At 41.3% G+C, this 14,463-nt stretch overlaps 1 protein-coding gene across 5 annotated transcripts in view; it reads right to left on the reverse strand.

The window, feature by feature from the left end:
- Positions 1 to 5,918: 5,918 nt before the first annotated feature.
- LOC147439140 (uncharacterized) overlaps positions 5,919 to 14,463 on the reverse strand; it is a 158,040-nt gene continuing 149,495 nt past the window's right edge. For 3 of the 5 annotated variants that reach the window (XM_086485046.1, XM_086485045.1, XM_086485044.1), the window contains 3 exons: positions 11,313 to 11,414; positions 11,077 to 11,236; positions 5,919 to 6,298 (listed from right to left, as the gene is read on the reverse strand). In XM_086485046.1, the coding sequence (XP_086341172.1) occupies positions 11,162 to 11,236; positions 11,313 to 11,414 (177 nt within the window). In that variant the 3' untranslated portion in view covers positions 5,919 to 6,298; positions 11,077 to 11,161. Of the gene's footprint in view, positions 10,959 to 11,076; positions 11,237 to 11,312; positions 11,415 to 14,463 lie in introns of all 5 variants that reach the window. The other 2 variants (XM_086485043.1, XM_086485042.1) reach the window with 2 other exon arrangements.

Below are 14,463 nucleotides of genomic sequence, written 5' to 3' on the forward strand. Positions count from 1 at the left end.
AATTTATTATTTGAGTTTTTGGGTGCCAAAATTGGAAACCCCTCTTGTACAACTAGTCCACTTCAGTACTGGAGTGGAGCACATCACTTATTGCATGTCCCCTAAGAGTGAGTTCTCACTAGAGCTATCTACAAGCAGCCATAATGGCTTATTGAGTAAAAAGTCTAAAATATTGTGCAAAGGTAAAATGGCTGAGAGGGTTATTTTTTGCCAGTGCCTCCTTTTCAACTCCTAGAATTCCACTCTACAGTTCATCATCAACTCACTATTAGTAAAATCAAATAAACATCACAGAATCAATCATTAAGTCAGCTATTCCAATCGCAGTTAACCACATACAACAAGAGGGTGCCCAGTCTCGTAACATCAACACACATCCATATGTGTATGCATGCATGTCTATTAATTCGTAGACAGTATGAATATGTGTGTATTACGTTAGTGTGTATGGATGCATATTTACATGTCTGCAACCATGTCCAAGTAGACATGTACATTTATTTGTAATTGATACTTAGTATGTTTTTTGTGCTGGTATTGATTACCTATACTCTACAAGGTTTACTGTATTTATCGTACCTTTCCACCTTGGCATACACTTCACAAAAAAAAAAAAAGACAAAGATTCAGAGACTTTCACACCAACATTTCCATACAGGGACAAGTTTTAAACTCCAAACTAGCTTTTATACATAAGCATGCTCTAGAATATGCAAGGGATGTATGGATGTGGTCCTAGGAAAATTTAAAAGTAATGCTTATAATTGCGATTCTTAGCATTTGGCATCAAAAGTTTATACCACAAGATTGAAATCACTTGATGTTGTACACATAGCATAGGGGCACATGAACATCCAACTTATGGGGCTAAACATATGTGTCATGCACAAAGTTAAACACATGTGTCATGTGTCACATGTGTTATGTGGCTAAACACATGTATCATGCACAAAATTAAACACATGAACATCTAATTTATGGGGTTAAACACATGTGTCATGCACAAAGTGAATAATCATGATTATTAACAATCTTGCAAATTTTTCTTTTGATCAATCATAGGGAGAATCGCTTGTAGCAAAGGGCACTCTAAAATTTGAATTTTGGTAATTGATTGTCTGGCTATTACAGAAACCGTGTCTAGAACCAGTAAGGACACTCCCAAAAAGAACTCCATCGAAGAAAGACTAGCAAATCTACAACCCTATCAGTTTGAAGAGGATTCTATCAGGCAAAGGCATCAACTTGCTAGTTACATAAAGAGCACCTCATAGTGAACTCAACAACTATGTTCTGAGATAATTCTAAAGATGAAGAGGGTACACCTCTCAAAGTCCAATCCTACCAAAGGAGCTAGAGGACCTAGCAAAGGATCCAAAAGTAAAGAATCATTTTAAAGAATGAGTCTTTAGAACTATTTTGAGCTTGCACCATGCGAGGTGGATTACAAAATAGCAAATGAGGTATTATCCATCATCAAAGAAGACAGAACAAAAAAAATCCCAGATACCAACTCCAAGAAAATAGAAGTCAAAATCATGGAACAAGTGGTGGCTAAATCTTTGAAGTTACTTGCAATAGGTTAGCCTATGCGCACAAGAGAGAAATCAATTGTGGAAGCTTTCACAAAAGTAGAGACTACTGTAACACTTGGAGAACTAGCCCAACTACATCTAGAGTTACCATTGAGACTATCAACATCCGGATGTGTAGGAGTCTCATGCCCAAAAGAGAGCAAGGATGGATAGAGAAAAAGACCACCATGAATACTCTAAAGGTTTATCACATGAAAAGAAGTGAGCGATAGAAGAAAAAGACGGCAGAAAAATGAAGAGATGGCTAAAGCTATGAAAAAGTTCAAGATGAAGACCAAAGCAAAATAAGAAAGACTGGTAGCTGCAACAATACATAGAAAATTTAACGAAGAAACAAGAACTACTGCAACACTTAAAAGAATAGAAGAGAGTGGTTACTACAGTCTTAGCAAAGGTAAGAGAAGAAGACGAGGCCAAGAAAAGGGCTGCACAAGAAAAAAGGCTTCCAGAAGAGGAAGAAAAAAAGACGTAGGAAGGAAGAAGAAGCCAAGAAGAGGGGTGTCATAAAATCTAATATCTATCATGTGATTTTAGATCTATCTCAGCACGGGACCAAAGGGAGAGAAGGCAACAGGTCCAAAAGGGAGATGGTCTATCAAAGAGAAATGACTAGATAATGGAGCTTAAAAGACCTTAGGGTTAGCTTCATTAAAGACCTCCAAATGTTAGTGTTAAAAGTCCTTATACCTAAGACCTTAAGCAAGCTGGGGCCTTGAGGTGGGAACCTTGCCCAAGCTTGAGGTGCTTCTTGTGCTTGCTGACTAAATTGCTTGAGGTGTTTGTCGTGCTTGCTGACTAAGGTGCTTGTCATGCTTGATGATTAAGGTGCTTGTCATGCTTGAGGGCTAAGGTGCTTGAGGTGCTTAAAGTTGATGGGATCCCTACATAAGAGGGGGCGACCCTTGAAGCTAGGGGATGAGAGAGAACACACTCACACACTCTCTCAAGGCAAGCCAAGACTTAAGAGACAACAAGGACACATGTCAAGCCCTCCCCATGTTGCCCTCATGGTGTGCCTGAATCCTATTGAATAACCTTTAGAGAGGTCCAATGAGAGTTTAGACTAATTAATAATTATCCAAGCATTATTCAAGCCCTCTCTCCTAAAGGGTAAGAAGGACACTTGTCCAAATGCAAAGGATGAAATGCAAATTGAGGCAGATGCCTTGAAAGTTGAAGTACAAAGTTGAAGGCAAAGCTAGTTCCAAAAGAGATATGCTTGCTATAGGTCCATTAGTACCTACCACACAACCCTCTTATATTTGAAAGCCTAGATTTCTTTGGTACAGAAGGCTCTAATTTTTTAGATTTCAACCCGTTGGGTGACACAACTACCAAAGACCAAGGCAAGTGAAAGAGAGAGTTACATAAAAAACAAGCGAAAGAAAATTGAAAGAAAGCCATCCAACAAGAGTAGGATGAGGTTTTTGGGAACGTGGAGTGGGAAAAGAGGATCATACATAATACGTTAGAGTAGATTTGCATAAAAGAATGATCCCATATCCATCAAGCATGAGGTTTTGCACTTCAAATATAATATCAGAAACTTGTCAAAGCAAGAGCCCAATTTACAAAGGAGCTGTTTAAAAAAGCACCCAAAATGGGACATTCAGTACATAGGGGCTCCAAAAGAATTTAGAGAAGATCCCACTTTGTGCTTGATGCGAAGAAAGAGATCATGGGAAATTTTTATTTATGCAAAAAAATTGGCCAACATGGTGGAAGTACCCATTACTACCTAAGACAAGCGCTAGCCTTGAAACATAAGCTTACATGAAAGAAACCCTTCACACCATGGTAAAGACACTCCACGATGTTCCACTTGACATACATGTTGATGAGAAAGATCTGTCATATGATACTCACATGCACCGAGACCTTCAACAATGATGATATACACATGCACCTTGGATGAGTGTTCTAGAAGGTGCTACAAGCTTGTGTTATCATTTATCAAAGCAACCATCCATTGAAGTCCTATTTTGATTTAAATATGTTGGCTTAACATTTGTACTACGATTCTTCAAGAAGACCTACGAAGAAACCTTTCATACAACTTGTTTTGAGCTTATGTAGCATTTCTTTGGCCCAACAAATGCAGATTTAAACTTTTGCAAAATTGTGAGAATTTTTTCAAGATTGTGAATCAAGCATGTTGTTAGCTTAGTATTTTTGTGTATCTCCTTACTTCATCTACCTATTATCTCCCTTGCACAAAATTTGTTTGTAATTCTATGAACAACATTGTGTTTCAAGGTGAAAGCTCTACTTAACAACCTAGTCTGTTGCGGTATTTTTAAGTTTCGTGCATGACCATCCTGTTTCTATTATAATCATATCTTGAGTCTATTTTAACTTATAAGGAAAAGAGAGGTTACAACCGTCCTAGACATAGCTATCGAGTGTATCAAATGAAGAAACTGACCTCTTAATGTTAGGTCAATCATTAAGAATCGTGTTTAAATCTGCCAAGTATCCGATGGTTGGTTTGAAACCATAGATTGGTTTCAATAGATCTTGCCTTCCCTCGAATTAGTTTGATTTTTCTTGGAGCACTTTACCTTAGTGAAATGGCACATTTAGCTTGCAACTACAAGACTACCTTTTGGTGATTGACGCTCACCATCTTCAAAGATCAACACTTCAGAGAAAGAAGCTCACACAAGATTAGTGAGCTAATCAAGGCAACACGAGTGGCTAACTCTTATGAGGTGACCTTGGTATATGGACAAGCTAAGCAACAAGATTGACCATCTCCAATTCCACTTCTCCTCACCGAAACCAACTCTCATAACCTCAATGCACTAGTCGATTAACTATGTCACAAGACCAACAATTATTTTGTGGTTCTCAATATTAGTACAATAAGGTAGGGATAGGTTGGAGGACCCCTTTACAATTTGAGAAACATGAGTGGTCCAAACTTTGATGCAAGATTGACCATCTCTAAGTCTAATTATATGGCTAGCAAATGCAATTTCTATTCATGTTTTATTAATCCATTTCTATTTGTCAAGCGAGCATGTAGATAAAGAAGAGGCAAACAAGATATAGCTCCGTCTTCTTTGGCAATGGTACCTTCTTCTTGGCCTCTTATTCTTGTCCTTTTTTTACTACTAGATCTTGGTATGCTCATTCTTCTTGCAATGATAGTACTTCATGTCCTTTTCATCTTATAGGTGTTACTATGAACACCACGAGACTTGCTTCTTGCACAAGACTTCCCTTGAATTGATTTTATACCTCTATGAAGAGAGAGATCTTCATTCACCTTGCCTTCATCGACACACTTCCGTTTGACCTCCTAAAAAAGCAAGCCACTTGCTATATCATCAAAGTTCAAGGTATGTTCAAGAGGTGTGCAATTGTTATGGCAATAACACACGTGTCCCATGAACAAAGGTTCAAGGTCTCATAGTCTTAAGTTCAGCTTTTGTTCCTACAACTTGTTGAAACTAATTATGAACTCACTCAAATGTGAGATGATATTGCCACCTTTTATTCTTAAAGAAAGAGCACATTTGTAAAGTAAACCTTGTAAGAAGAAATATCATGTTCTTGAATTTTGCATAGCTTTTTCCAAGATAGCTCGATGGTCTTCTTATTGGTAGCATTAAAGTAGACTACTTTTGCAAAGTACAATTTGACCATAGTTTTAGCCAACGTAAACATAATTGCTAAAGTTTTTGCAATAATTTAAGAATTTCTCACTCAAAACACATGATACAACAATGGATAAATCAAGCAGATAAACTATGACAAAAATCCACAACTGGCTTACAGATACGCGAATAGAAAGAAATAGGACACTACTAAAACAATTAGAAATGCACACAAGTAGGTGACAAACCATACACGCAACTCAAATCAAGCTATAAAAGCTGTTACCTCAAAGAGGCATTGCCTCAATCCCACATGAGAGGAGTCATTAGACCATAATTGTGAACATTGGAGCAACCATCATAAAATGCACAAGATTATCATAAGAGTAATAAAACAAAAAACTGATCCAAAACAACTCCCAAGAACTCTTATAGACATGATGCCAAAAGGCACATCAAGAGGGTGAGGAAATGGTATGCCCATGCACATGAATGCCATCAAGAAATCAAAGATGTTATGTAAATTGTTGGAGGCACTCAAGAGTACATAAAGGGAATCATCATAAGCATATCTAAAAGCTCTCAATACAGACAGTCTCACGAATGAGCATATCTTCTCTCAGAATGAGCATATGCTTACACATTGAAGACCGTAACCACATCCACATCAAATAAACCCAAAATTAATTCAAATTTGCATACAAGCATGTGCAGCAACATAGACATTGAAGATGGATAAGAACCTTGGGCATAGATGTCACAAATCCAGGTTCAAATATGCATCCCACATCCAACAGAAAACGCTTGCATACAATTATACAAGCCATTGTAGCTCACAAGGAGCATCACATAGTGACCTATAATGTTCAAAGTATCTATACACATAATTGTCTTGTTGTATGGGAGATCAAAAATTTGCAAGCAGTTACGCAAAAGATAGCTTGCTTCTACTGCAGGAAATTCCAAGTGCAAATTCTTGCAAATTAGACTATGCCAACATGTCCAATGTACCTCAAAGTAGTTATGGCCAAAAAATTGTTTTCCATTGCAAAATCTTCTTGCAAAGATTGTGTGTAGAATTCAAGAACCTAACTGCACAACCTGTTTGCAGCATCCAAAAACCATTAGATGAAACTCTTGCTTCATGTAAGCTGGAGTCCAAATGAGAGATGTATAGTAAGTAGTATTTTTCACCCTAAAATAGATATTTCTTGCACATATCAGTCACATTTTCTCTTGCAGGGACAGGAAGAGATGATATCTAAGGATAAAAAAAGAACGTCAATGTGAAAGCTTTGCTGCCACAAACCAGCTGTCTATGTGGATGCTTTTCTGACACCTTCAGCTTCAGATCCTGGAAGACTAGAAAAAAACAAATCTCACTTCATCATACAATATCCCATCCAAGCATGAGACCTGAGTTAGTGGATGTTGTCAACAACCTCCCTGACACAGTAATCTCTCAATGGAAAAGCCAAACCGTGTAATGCTCCACTTGGTCAGGAAGGTGTGTTCACAAACAATAAAGATAGCTATTGTTCACAAACAACCTCACAGACACAGAAATCAGAACATCCCAGAATCTTTAATTTTTGTGTCAAGAGTGATGGTGCAAGACTTCCGTAGTTTAGACCATGCAAAGACCAGGTCCAACTCAAAGGTATCATCCAAGAAATCTTGAGAGAAAGCAACTTGTATTACTGCCATGCCTTGGGACAACGAGGTTTGCCAGAGAACGCGGCCCACCATTCAATATCACTATCTTTGAGGAAAGAGGTGACACAAATGAGTTAGGAATCCTCTGTAAAGTTGTCGTTTCGAAAAATGACACCAACTTGCTGTAAGAACTTGATAGCGATCTTTGAGTGGTGTGTACCTAAAACCAAAAAAGAATTGAAGGTAGAACCATCCTCTTGAATACCTTGGAAGCAGGGGTCAAATGCGATGGTGGAGGATATTAGGGACAACCAGGATAAATCGAGTGTGCAATGGAGGCGGTTGGGTGGTGTGGGTAGACTTGTTTGAAATCAATGTTGACGCTCATTAGATGCCAAACAATAGAACAATCTGCCCAAGAACTACGATGTATCAAAAGACGTTTGATTGGGATTATGAGAAGGGTGAGAAGAGTATAGACGGATAGCATGGGCGCATTTCGCTTGACCCACTGTGCTGTGGTGTTGAACACCATAACTTTGTGAATGTTATATTACCGTCTTCAAAAGGCCAAAATGACCCATGAGACCAATCTGTTACAAAATGGTGAATCTAATACCATGTCTGGGCACCAAAGAACTAGAACAAAGATACTACTACTAGAATCTATCCTCATCTGCACTCTAGATGTCGAGAGTATGGCTCGAATCCTTTGCTGTAGTCTATGTCAATGCTGTGTAGCCCCTCTCCTCAATTGTGGCTGTCTGGATCTCCGTAGCTCCAGTGCTCGGTCGATGAGAGTGCCGGTAGTGGTCGAATGAGTGTGGGCCGAGCTTTGCAATGATTGCTGCTCCCGTGGCTGTCCCATATCTAGTGAAAAGAAATCTGTAATCTGTCTCTGGGACTGTCTCTCCCCAGTAAAGTGTCTATATTTGCGTAACTCAAGTAGATATAGCCCAAGACATCTCTGATCCTCATAACTCATGATCTTAGAGAAAGGACCAAAACCCTCTTTGAAAAGCAGTGGAAACGGCCCCGTATCTCATAGTACACTGTGCAATGACATATGTAATGTAGCTCTGTCTCTGGCTCTAGTTGGCATAAGCGGCATATCTTGCTGTCTGCTGGTATCCCTTTGAATCTACCAGTCTCAATCTCCAGCTGATGTGAGGATGTGCGTATCTGACCAATGGCACACCGCAAACCATGAGACATATGTGTGTCCATGTAGCTGGGTTCAATCACAAACCCATCTCCTGTGAGGTGGAGAAGATGCTCTCTATAGAAAGCCATCTTCGTGCCCAACTCCTGTGGCGGCTCTATCCATGTCCCCCTAGTATCCATCTGGATCAAGTCCTTACGAATGAGTCTAGTAGTCTCCACCCGTGTAAGAGACATCGAGGGTGTCTGAAGAGAGTACTGGCAAGGGGGCAACCTGTCCATGGTGAAGCCATGCATTTGAAACCATGATGTCATCTGTGCATACCAGTATGAAGTGTCCCTCTGAAGAGCTAACTGTTTGGAAGACTCAAGGGCCAGTCTAACATATCTGTCTCTAGTAGTATCCCACAAGTTGTGCACAAAGGAGACTAGTCTGGTAAAGCGACTCAATCTCCATAGGAGGGGCAGCTAGCTCTGCTCGAATGATAGCGTGTGGTACGGAGGCCTTGGCTCTGATCAATCGAGAGATCATAGATACCAAGGGCCTTTCCATACGTCTCCAACCATCCTGACCAACAGAAGGTCCCCATATCTGCACACCATACGACATAGCTGAGGCTACTGAAGTATCAAAGAGCCATAACTTTGTCCGAGGTTCCTGGAACTCAACCTGCGAACACATCCTCTCCAAGCCTCCCAAGGCCGCATAAGCTCTAGTCAGTCTAGTCTCTGCTGCTCTCCCCAAAGAAAACCTCGGTCCAATGAAGACAACCCCAAGGTAAGTGTATGCATCTCTTTACTCTACAATCTCCTGACCATATGTGAAAGTCCGTGCTGATCTCATGATCCACTGTGGTGTGGTGTTAAACACGATAACCTTGGTTTTACCAAGGTTTACAGAGAATCCACTATCCTCTCCAAAACTATGTAATGCATCCAACAGTCGCTGCATACCGTGTGGTGAGTCAGAGATTAGCACAATATCATCAGCATATAACAACAATGGGATCCACCTCTCTACCAGCTGGGCACCTCTATCACCCTCTCTGTCAATGTAATCAGACACCTCATCAACATACATACCAAATAGAGTAGACTTTCACCCCAATGGTGGAGTGAACTAAATCAGATATCCCGTCCAGAGTGCGTACATGTCCCATCACTTTGTATAGATCCATAATCCCCCAAATCAACACTATGGGCACCCCCATCTCTTGGAGTCTACGCATCAATCGAGCTCTCGGTACTATGTCAAATGCTTTGCGGAAATCCACAAAGCGACAATAAATTCGTCTCCCATGTGACCTGCCCTCCTCAATGATGGCTCTGAGTGTTAGAATATGATCAAGAGTGGAGAAACCCCTCCTGAAACCGGCCTGGCCCTTTGCTCGTACACCCTCACCCTCTGCCCAATTACTCAACTGCTGCTCAAAAATGGATGCATACAACCTTGCCAATGTGTGCCCAACCATATTAGTGCAGTAATTTCTAGGCTCTGTAGGATCACCTGCTTTGAAGATGGACACAATAGTAGACAACCTCCAAGTCTCAATTAATCCCTCACACATGGCACAATTGAACAACACTGCAAGAACCTCTACAAGAAGAGAAGAGAAAGGCTCTTATATGCAGAGAACCTCAACGCACACTCTAACCCTAAAACCCATCACATCACACCTTGGGTTTCTTGTTTACACCTTAGAATGCGGAATGCTAAGGTGTAGCAGTCCTTGGTACCGTGACAGTGGAGTAGGGCGGTGTGGACACCCCTAGGGAGGGTGGTATGTCGTATGTTGCAAGACATAGGCTATAGACTCCTATTGCCGAGGCTTCACTTTAAGAAGACTTGTCTTGTTAAAAAGAACTGAGGGTGTCATGGGTTTAAGATTTGAAGAAAACTATAAGAGTCATCTTTGAGCTCAAAGTCCAAGTGTTATATAATTACTTTTCTAGAAATAGCAAAGTGTGCGTAAAATTGCAATTTACAACTTAAACTAATACTAAATGCTGTCAGCCTTTACATAGGTATCATAGAAGCTCAACAACTCTGTTGCATACATAAGGAGGGATTTCTCAAAGAGTTTTGAACCTGCCTAAAAAATTATGTGATCTACCTTTGAGAGAATTTAATAAAATTGTGCCCATATTGACAAAATCCTGCTTATAAATGACCATGGTAAGAAAATTTCAATGTTTTCCGTTCTCATGTTTTTTTATTAACTCATTATTCATGCTGGCCATATTTCCCTAAAAGGATCTTTTGTCTTTAGAAGTATTGGAAATTCTTTTGCGAAAGTCTCTAAAAGCCACAAAAGTGGTCGTTTTTTTACAGGACAAGTGTAAAGGTATTGCGCACCCTTCTACCCCTCAAAAAACCTACCTCAATTGGCAAAGGCATTTTTTATTCGCAAAGCTTTTCTTTCAATCGCTCATAACTGGCTTGCTAACTGTTCTCCTTGAGATTGGTTTAAAGCTCTTTCAACAGGGCCCAACTTGTCAAAGTTGCTTTTCATTGAGGCCAAATTTGACTCTCAGAAAACTTCAATGAAAAATAACTTGTAAATTTTGACACCTGCATCTTAAGAAGATTGATTATTCCTACTCATTGCATCTCCAAACTATGACATCTCCTTTGTTTTGGTTAAGAACCATATGTCAATGGGTTGAATCAAAGTGTGTGTGTGAAATACGGAAAACTATACAACCATCAAAGAGGGAGAAATTTGGGAAATGGGAAATAAAAGCCTTCAAGGCCAAGAACACTCACAGCTAGGCTGTCCAGTTGGCTGTGTAGATGACACCTCAATAAAGTAGTTTCTCCTCAAATGAGAGAGAGAGAGAGAGAGAGAGAGAGAGAGAGAGAGAGAGAGAGAGAGAGAGAGAGTTCTAAAAGCCAAAGTCGATCTACGAAACAGAGCCGTGCACGAATGTGTCCCTTGGGTATCTAGACAGAAGGACAAAAGTGTTAAAAATAAGATGCTACAAAATGAAATACAGCATGCTCAGAGAGAGAGAGAGAGAGAGAGAGAGAGAGAGAGAGAGAGAGAGAGAGAGAGAGAGACCTTGTGCAAAGCATGCACATGTTTAGTACCCAGCTATTTGAGGATTCAATTTTCCTGATGCCTTCTTATGCGATAATGGCATTCACTATACAAGGAACTTCGGGCGGTTTGAAGGAAACTTCCCAGCAAAAAAACGTGCAACCACACCTTCTGCACATACCTGTAAAACCAACGACCGTTTTGAATACTTAAACCAAGAATCGCTTTAGAGCTCTGACACGTGACAATTGGTTTACCTTTTGCCACAACATGATTGTAGCTAAGCCACTCATTATGAGCAGCCACAACTGCAAGCGGAGGTTAAAGGACATCCCAGCTGAAGGAGACCCTCCAGCTTCCTGAAAGAAAGAAATGGCAAGTAATGAATTAGACATAATGCATGTATTACAAGGAGCCCCTAGTCTAAGCAGATAAACATCTGTGGACAACTGATTTAGAGCCTCATTAAGTATTTACATGGTACACATAGTACCCATTAATTCTTGTTAACTGACTCCATCAATCAAGGAAGGACAAAAGTACGAAGTAAAAAAACGTGGTCCTGTGGCAAGAGAGGGGTGATCCATGGGAGGCTAGGATGCAAGTTACATGGCATATATGTGGGGAGAAGGGGGGGGGGGGGGGGGGGGGGGGGGGGGGGGGAGGTGGGGGCTTATATCTCTAGGGGGTATGGATGCACATCTATATGCTCAAGGAAGTACAATCATGAAGTGCATCAAGCTGACTAGCTCCATCCTATATCAAATTGGGGGTGCAAGGTCTGGTACATGGGTGGGGGTGGTGTAAGGGCTGTGCATATGATCACGGTTGGGTCCGCCAGCATCAGAGCAAATCTCTCTTGGGCTGCCTAATGGTGGCGAGTTTGGATTTCTTAGATCCAAGTGCGATGGAGTCTTGGAGCTGTGTATCTTGGAGCTCGGGAGAGTCCTAGCTCTGACTGTCTCAGCTTGCTTTAGGGTGCCCCTCTTTGTGTCTATGTGACGGGTGTTAGTAGGGTTGTGGTCCTTAGGAAGAGGTCGGTAAGATGTGATTGTCTGCCACTCTTTGGTGCCGCTACAAGTGCCAACAATGTCTCTCTATGTCTATGTATCTCCACTAGAAAACGGCCAAACAGGCGCTGATCTCTAGACTCCATGATGTGTCGTGGGTGAACTGTCCTGAGAGCCTCATATCTGTACATCCGAAGGTCCCGACGAACTAAAAGAACCAGATGCAAGTTCATCAATGGATTCCAAAGAAAGGGGATCAGATGATAGTGTGTATCAGGGTTTCGACGATTGAGACTGACGTGCCAATGGACCGAGGAAGCTAGTGAAGCTACCCACACGTCCAAGGGCACAAGGAAAGAAAGGAAAAGGGAATCATTTGGTAGATCAGAGAAATCCCTAGACCTAGGATAAGATTTTTGAAGCGGATCAGTATACGAGAGATTTGAACACTGCTTTTACCAAGGTTCGCGAGGCTCTTGAGAAGTCTCAAGCAAGTCATAAGAAGGCAGCCGACAAAAATCGACGCGACTGGCAACTGAAGGAAGATGATTGGGTGCTCTTATGGTTCGAGAGGCACTCCTAAGGAAACAAAAGGTAAAGGAGAGGCTTTTTCCAAAGCTAAGTATGCGATATTATGGCCCTTTCCAAAATAAATGATGTATCCTTTAGAATGAAGTTGCGAGATACTTGGAAGATTCACAATGCTTTTCATGTGAGTCTCTTGAAACCTTTCATGGATGAGGTGCCAGTCGACAGGGAATCTGAGGAGCAACCTGAAGTAGTAGAGAGCAAGGAGATACTCGTTCTCGAACAGATACTGGATCATAAGGAAATGAAAGGGAAAGGTAGAGTGATACGGCGGTTCTTAAAAAAATTCAAGAACTATCTGGCATTGGATGCGAAGTATATAGAGGGGGAGACCTAGCAAATACTCCTCAGATATTGGAACTTTACCTTGAGGTTTTCAGTCTAGGTTCGACTATTTCGAGAGATCCCGTGGATCAGCAATCTGGTGCAAGCTGGATTGCACAAGAGGGGAGTCACTCAGCTCCTTTGTTACATGTTACCCAGATGGAATAAAGTCACTGATTTTTCTTTGGAGTTTAGGGATACTCACTGGCTGACAATATTCTGTTGTATGACTTTATGAAAGAAGTACTTCGAACTGGGAATTCTCGACATTTACGTGTGCTCTCTCATGTGAGTCATGTCTGAGTGCATGTTTGAAAGTCGAAATGATTGCAACATTTCGGTCTTGAGATTCCATATGAGATGGACATGATAGCAATAAGAATTAGTCAATCCAACATCAGTGAGATCCAGTGTTATCTAGATGTGATTGCTAAACACGTTTCCAAGAGATCATGGTCCGAGATCTCGATGGACTTTATGTGCTTTGATTTGAATGTGATGTGGATGTTCAGTTTAGTGACAGTCGTCTTTGTGCAAGTGCTGGATTTGTGTCGTTTAGTGCGTCAGTGCTTAGAGTCAGTGTCTATTGAACTTGTTTATGGCTTATGTTTGATCTTGCAAGCGTAATTGAGGGCAATTACAATTCTTTCAAGAGGGGGGTGTGTCACAAACTGATGACGTGGTATGTCCACCCGGAAACTGACAGAGTTAAAAGATTATAAGTTGCTCCAATTTACAGGGTACCCATCCGATGGGGCCCTTGGGAACACATAGAGGTAATAAAGAAAAGAGATCGCGAAGATGTTGACGTGGCAAGGGTTGTACGGGTGCTTCCGGATTTTCCGCTGACCACTGATATGGCATTGTATGGATTTTCGTAAATTGCGGAAGCTGCCTGTTACGTGCGCACTTCACTTGCGCTATGTAGACATGCCTCTGCTACAGACTAGCATAGGACCTAGCTCGGCACCCTTGTGAGCCTCTAGCAGGACGTGCATGCCCAGGCAAGTCATAGTTGCATACCCTCTCTTGCACAAGATAGCATTTCACCATATAGGAGTTTTGCCGTGTGAACCACCTCTTAGCATTTTATTTGTTAATAAGCTATTTCAGTCTATTTATTCCGTGGTCGTGGGGGCTTATTTGTGACTGCTCGACCAGCCTTCAACTCACCTATAAAGGCAGCCTATGGGCAGCGCTAGAGACGAGAAGAGGCAACAGAAGCAGCAGTATCCACCCGCAAAGCCCTTCTCAGCAATACCCACAGGACCAACATTTGTGCAAGTTTGCACCACCGTTTTTTAAGATCAGCCAGCAGCGTTTTTGCAGTTTGCATCAGAGCAGTAGCGTTTTCAGATTTCAGCCCATTAGCCTCGTCGTCGTCGTCGACATAGAGCCCTCAGTACCTCGTCGTCATCGTCGTCGACATAGAACCCATCAGTTTCTCGTCGTCGTCATGGACATAGAACCCATCAATACCTCGTCG

This window comes from Adiantum capillus-veneris, chromosome 16, assembly GCF_014529385.1.
Source record: "Adiantum capillus-veneris isolate H3 chromosome 16, ASM1452938v2, whole genome shotgun sequence".
In the NCBI taxonomy this organism is placed as follows: Eukaryota; Viridiplantae; Streptophyta; class Polypodiopsida; order Polypodiales; family Pteridaceae; genus Adiantum; species Adiantum capillus-veneris.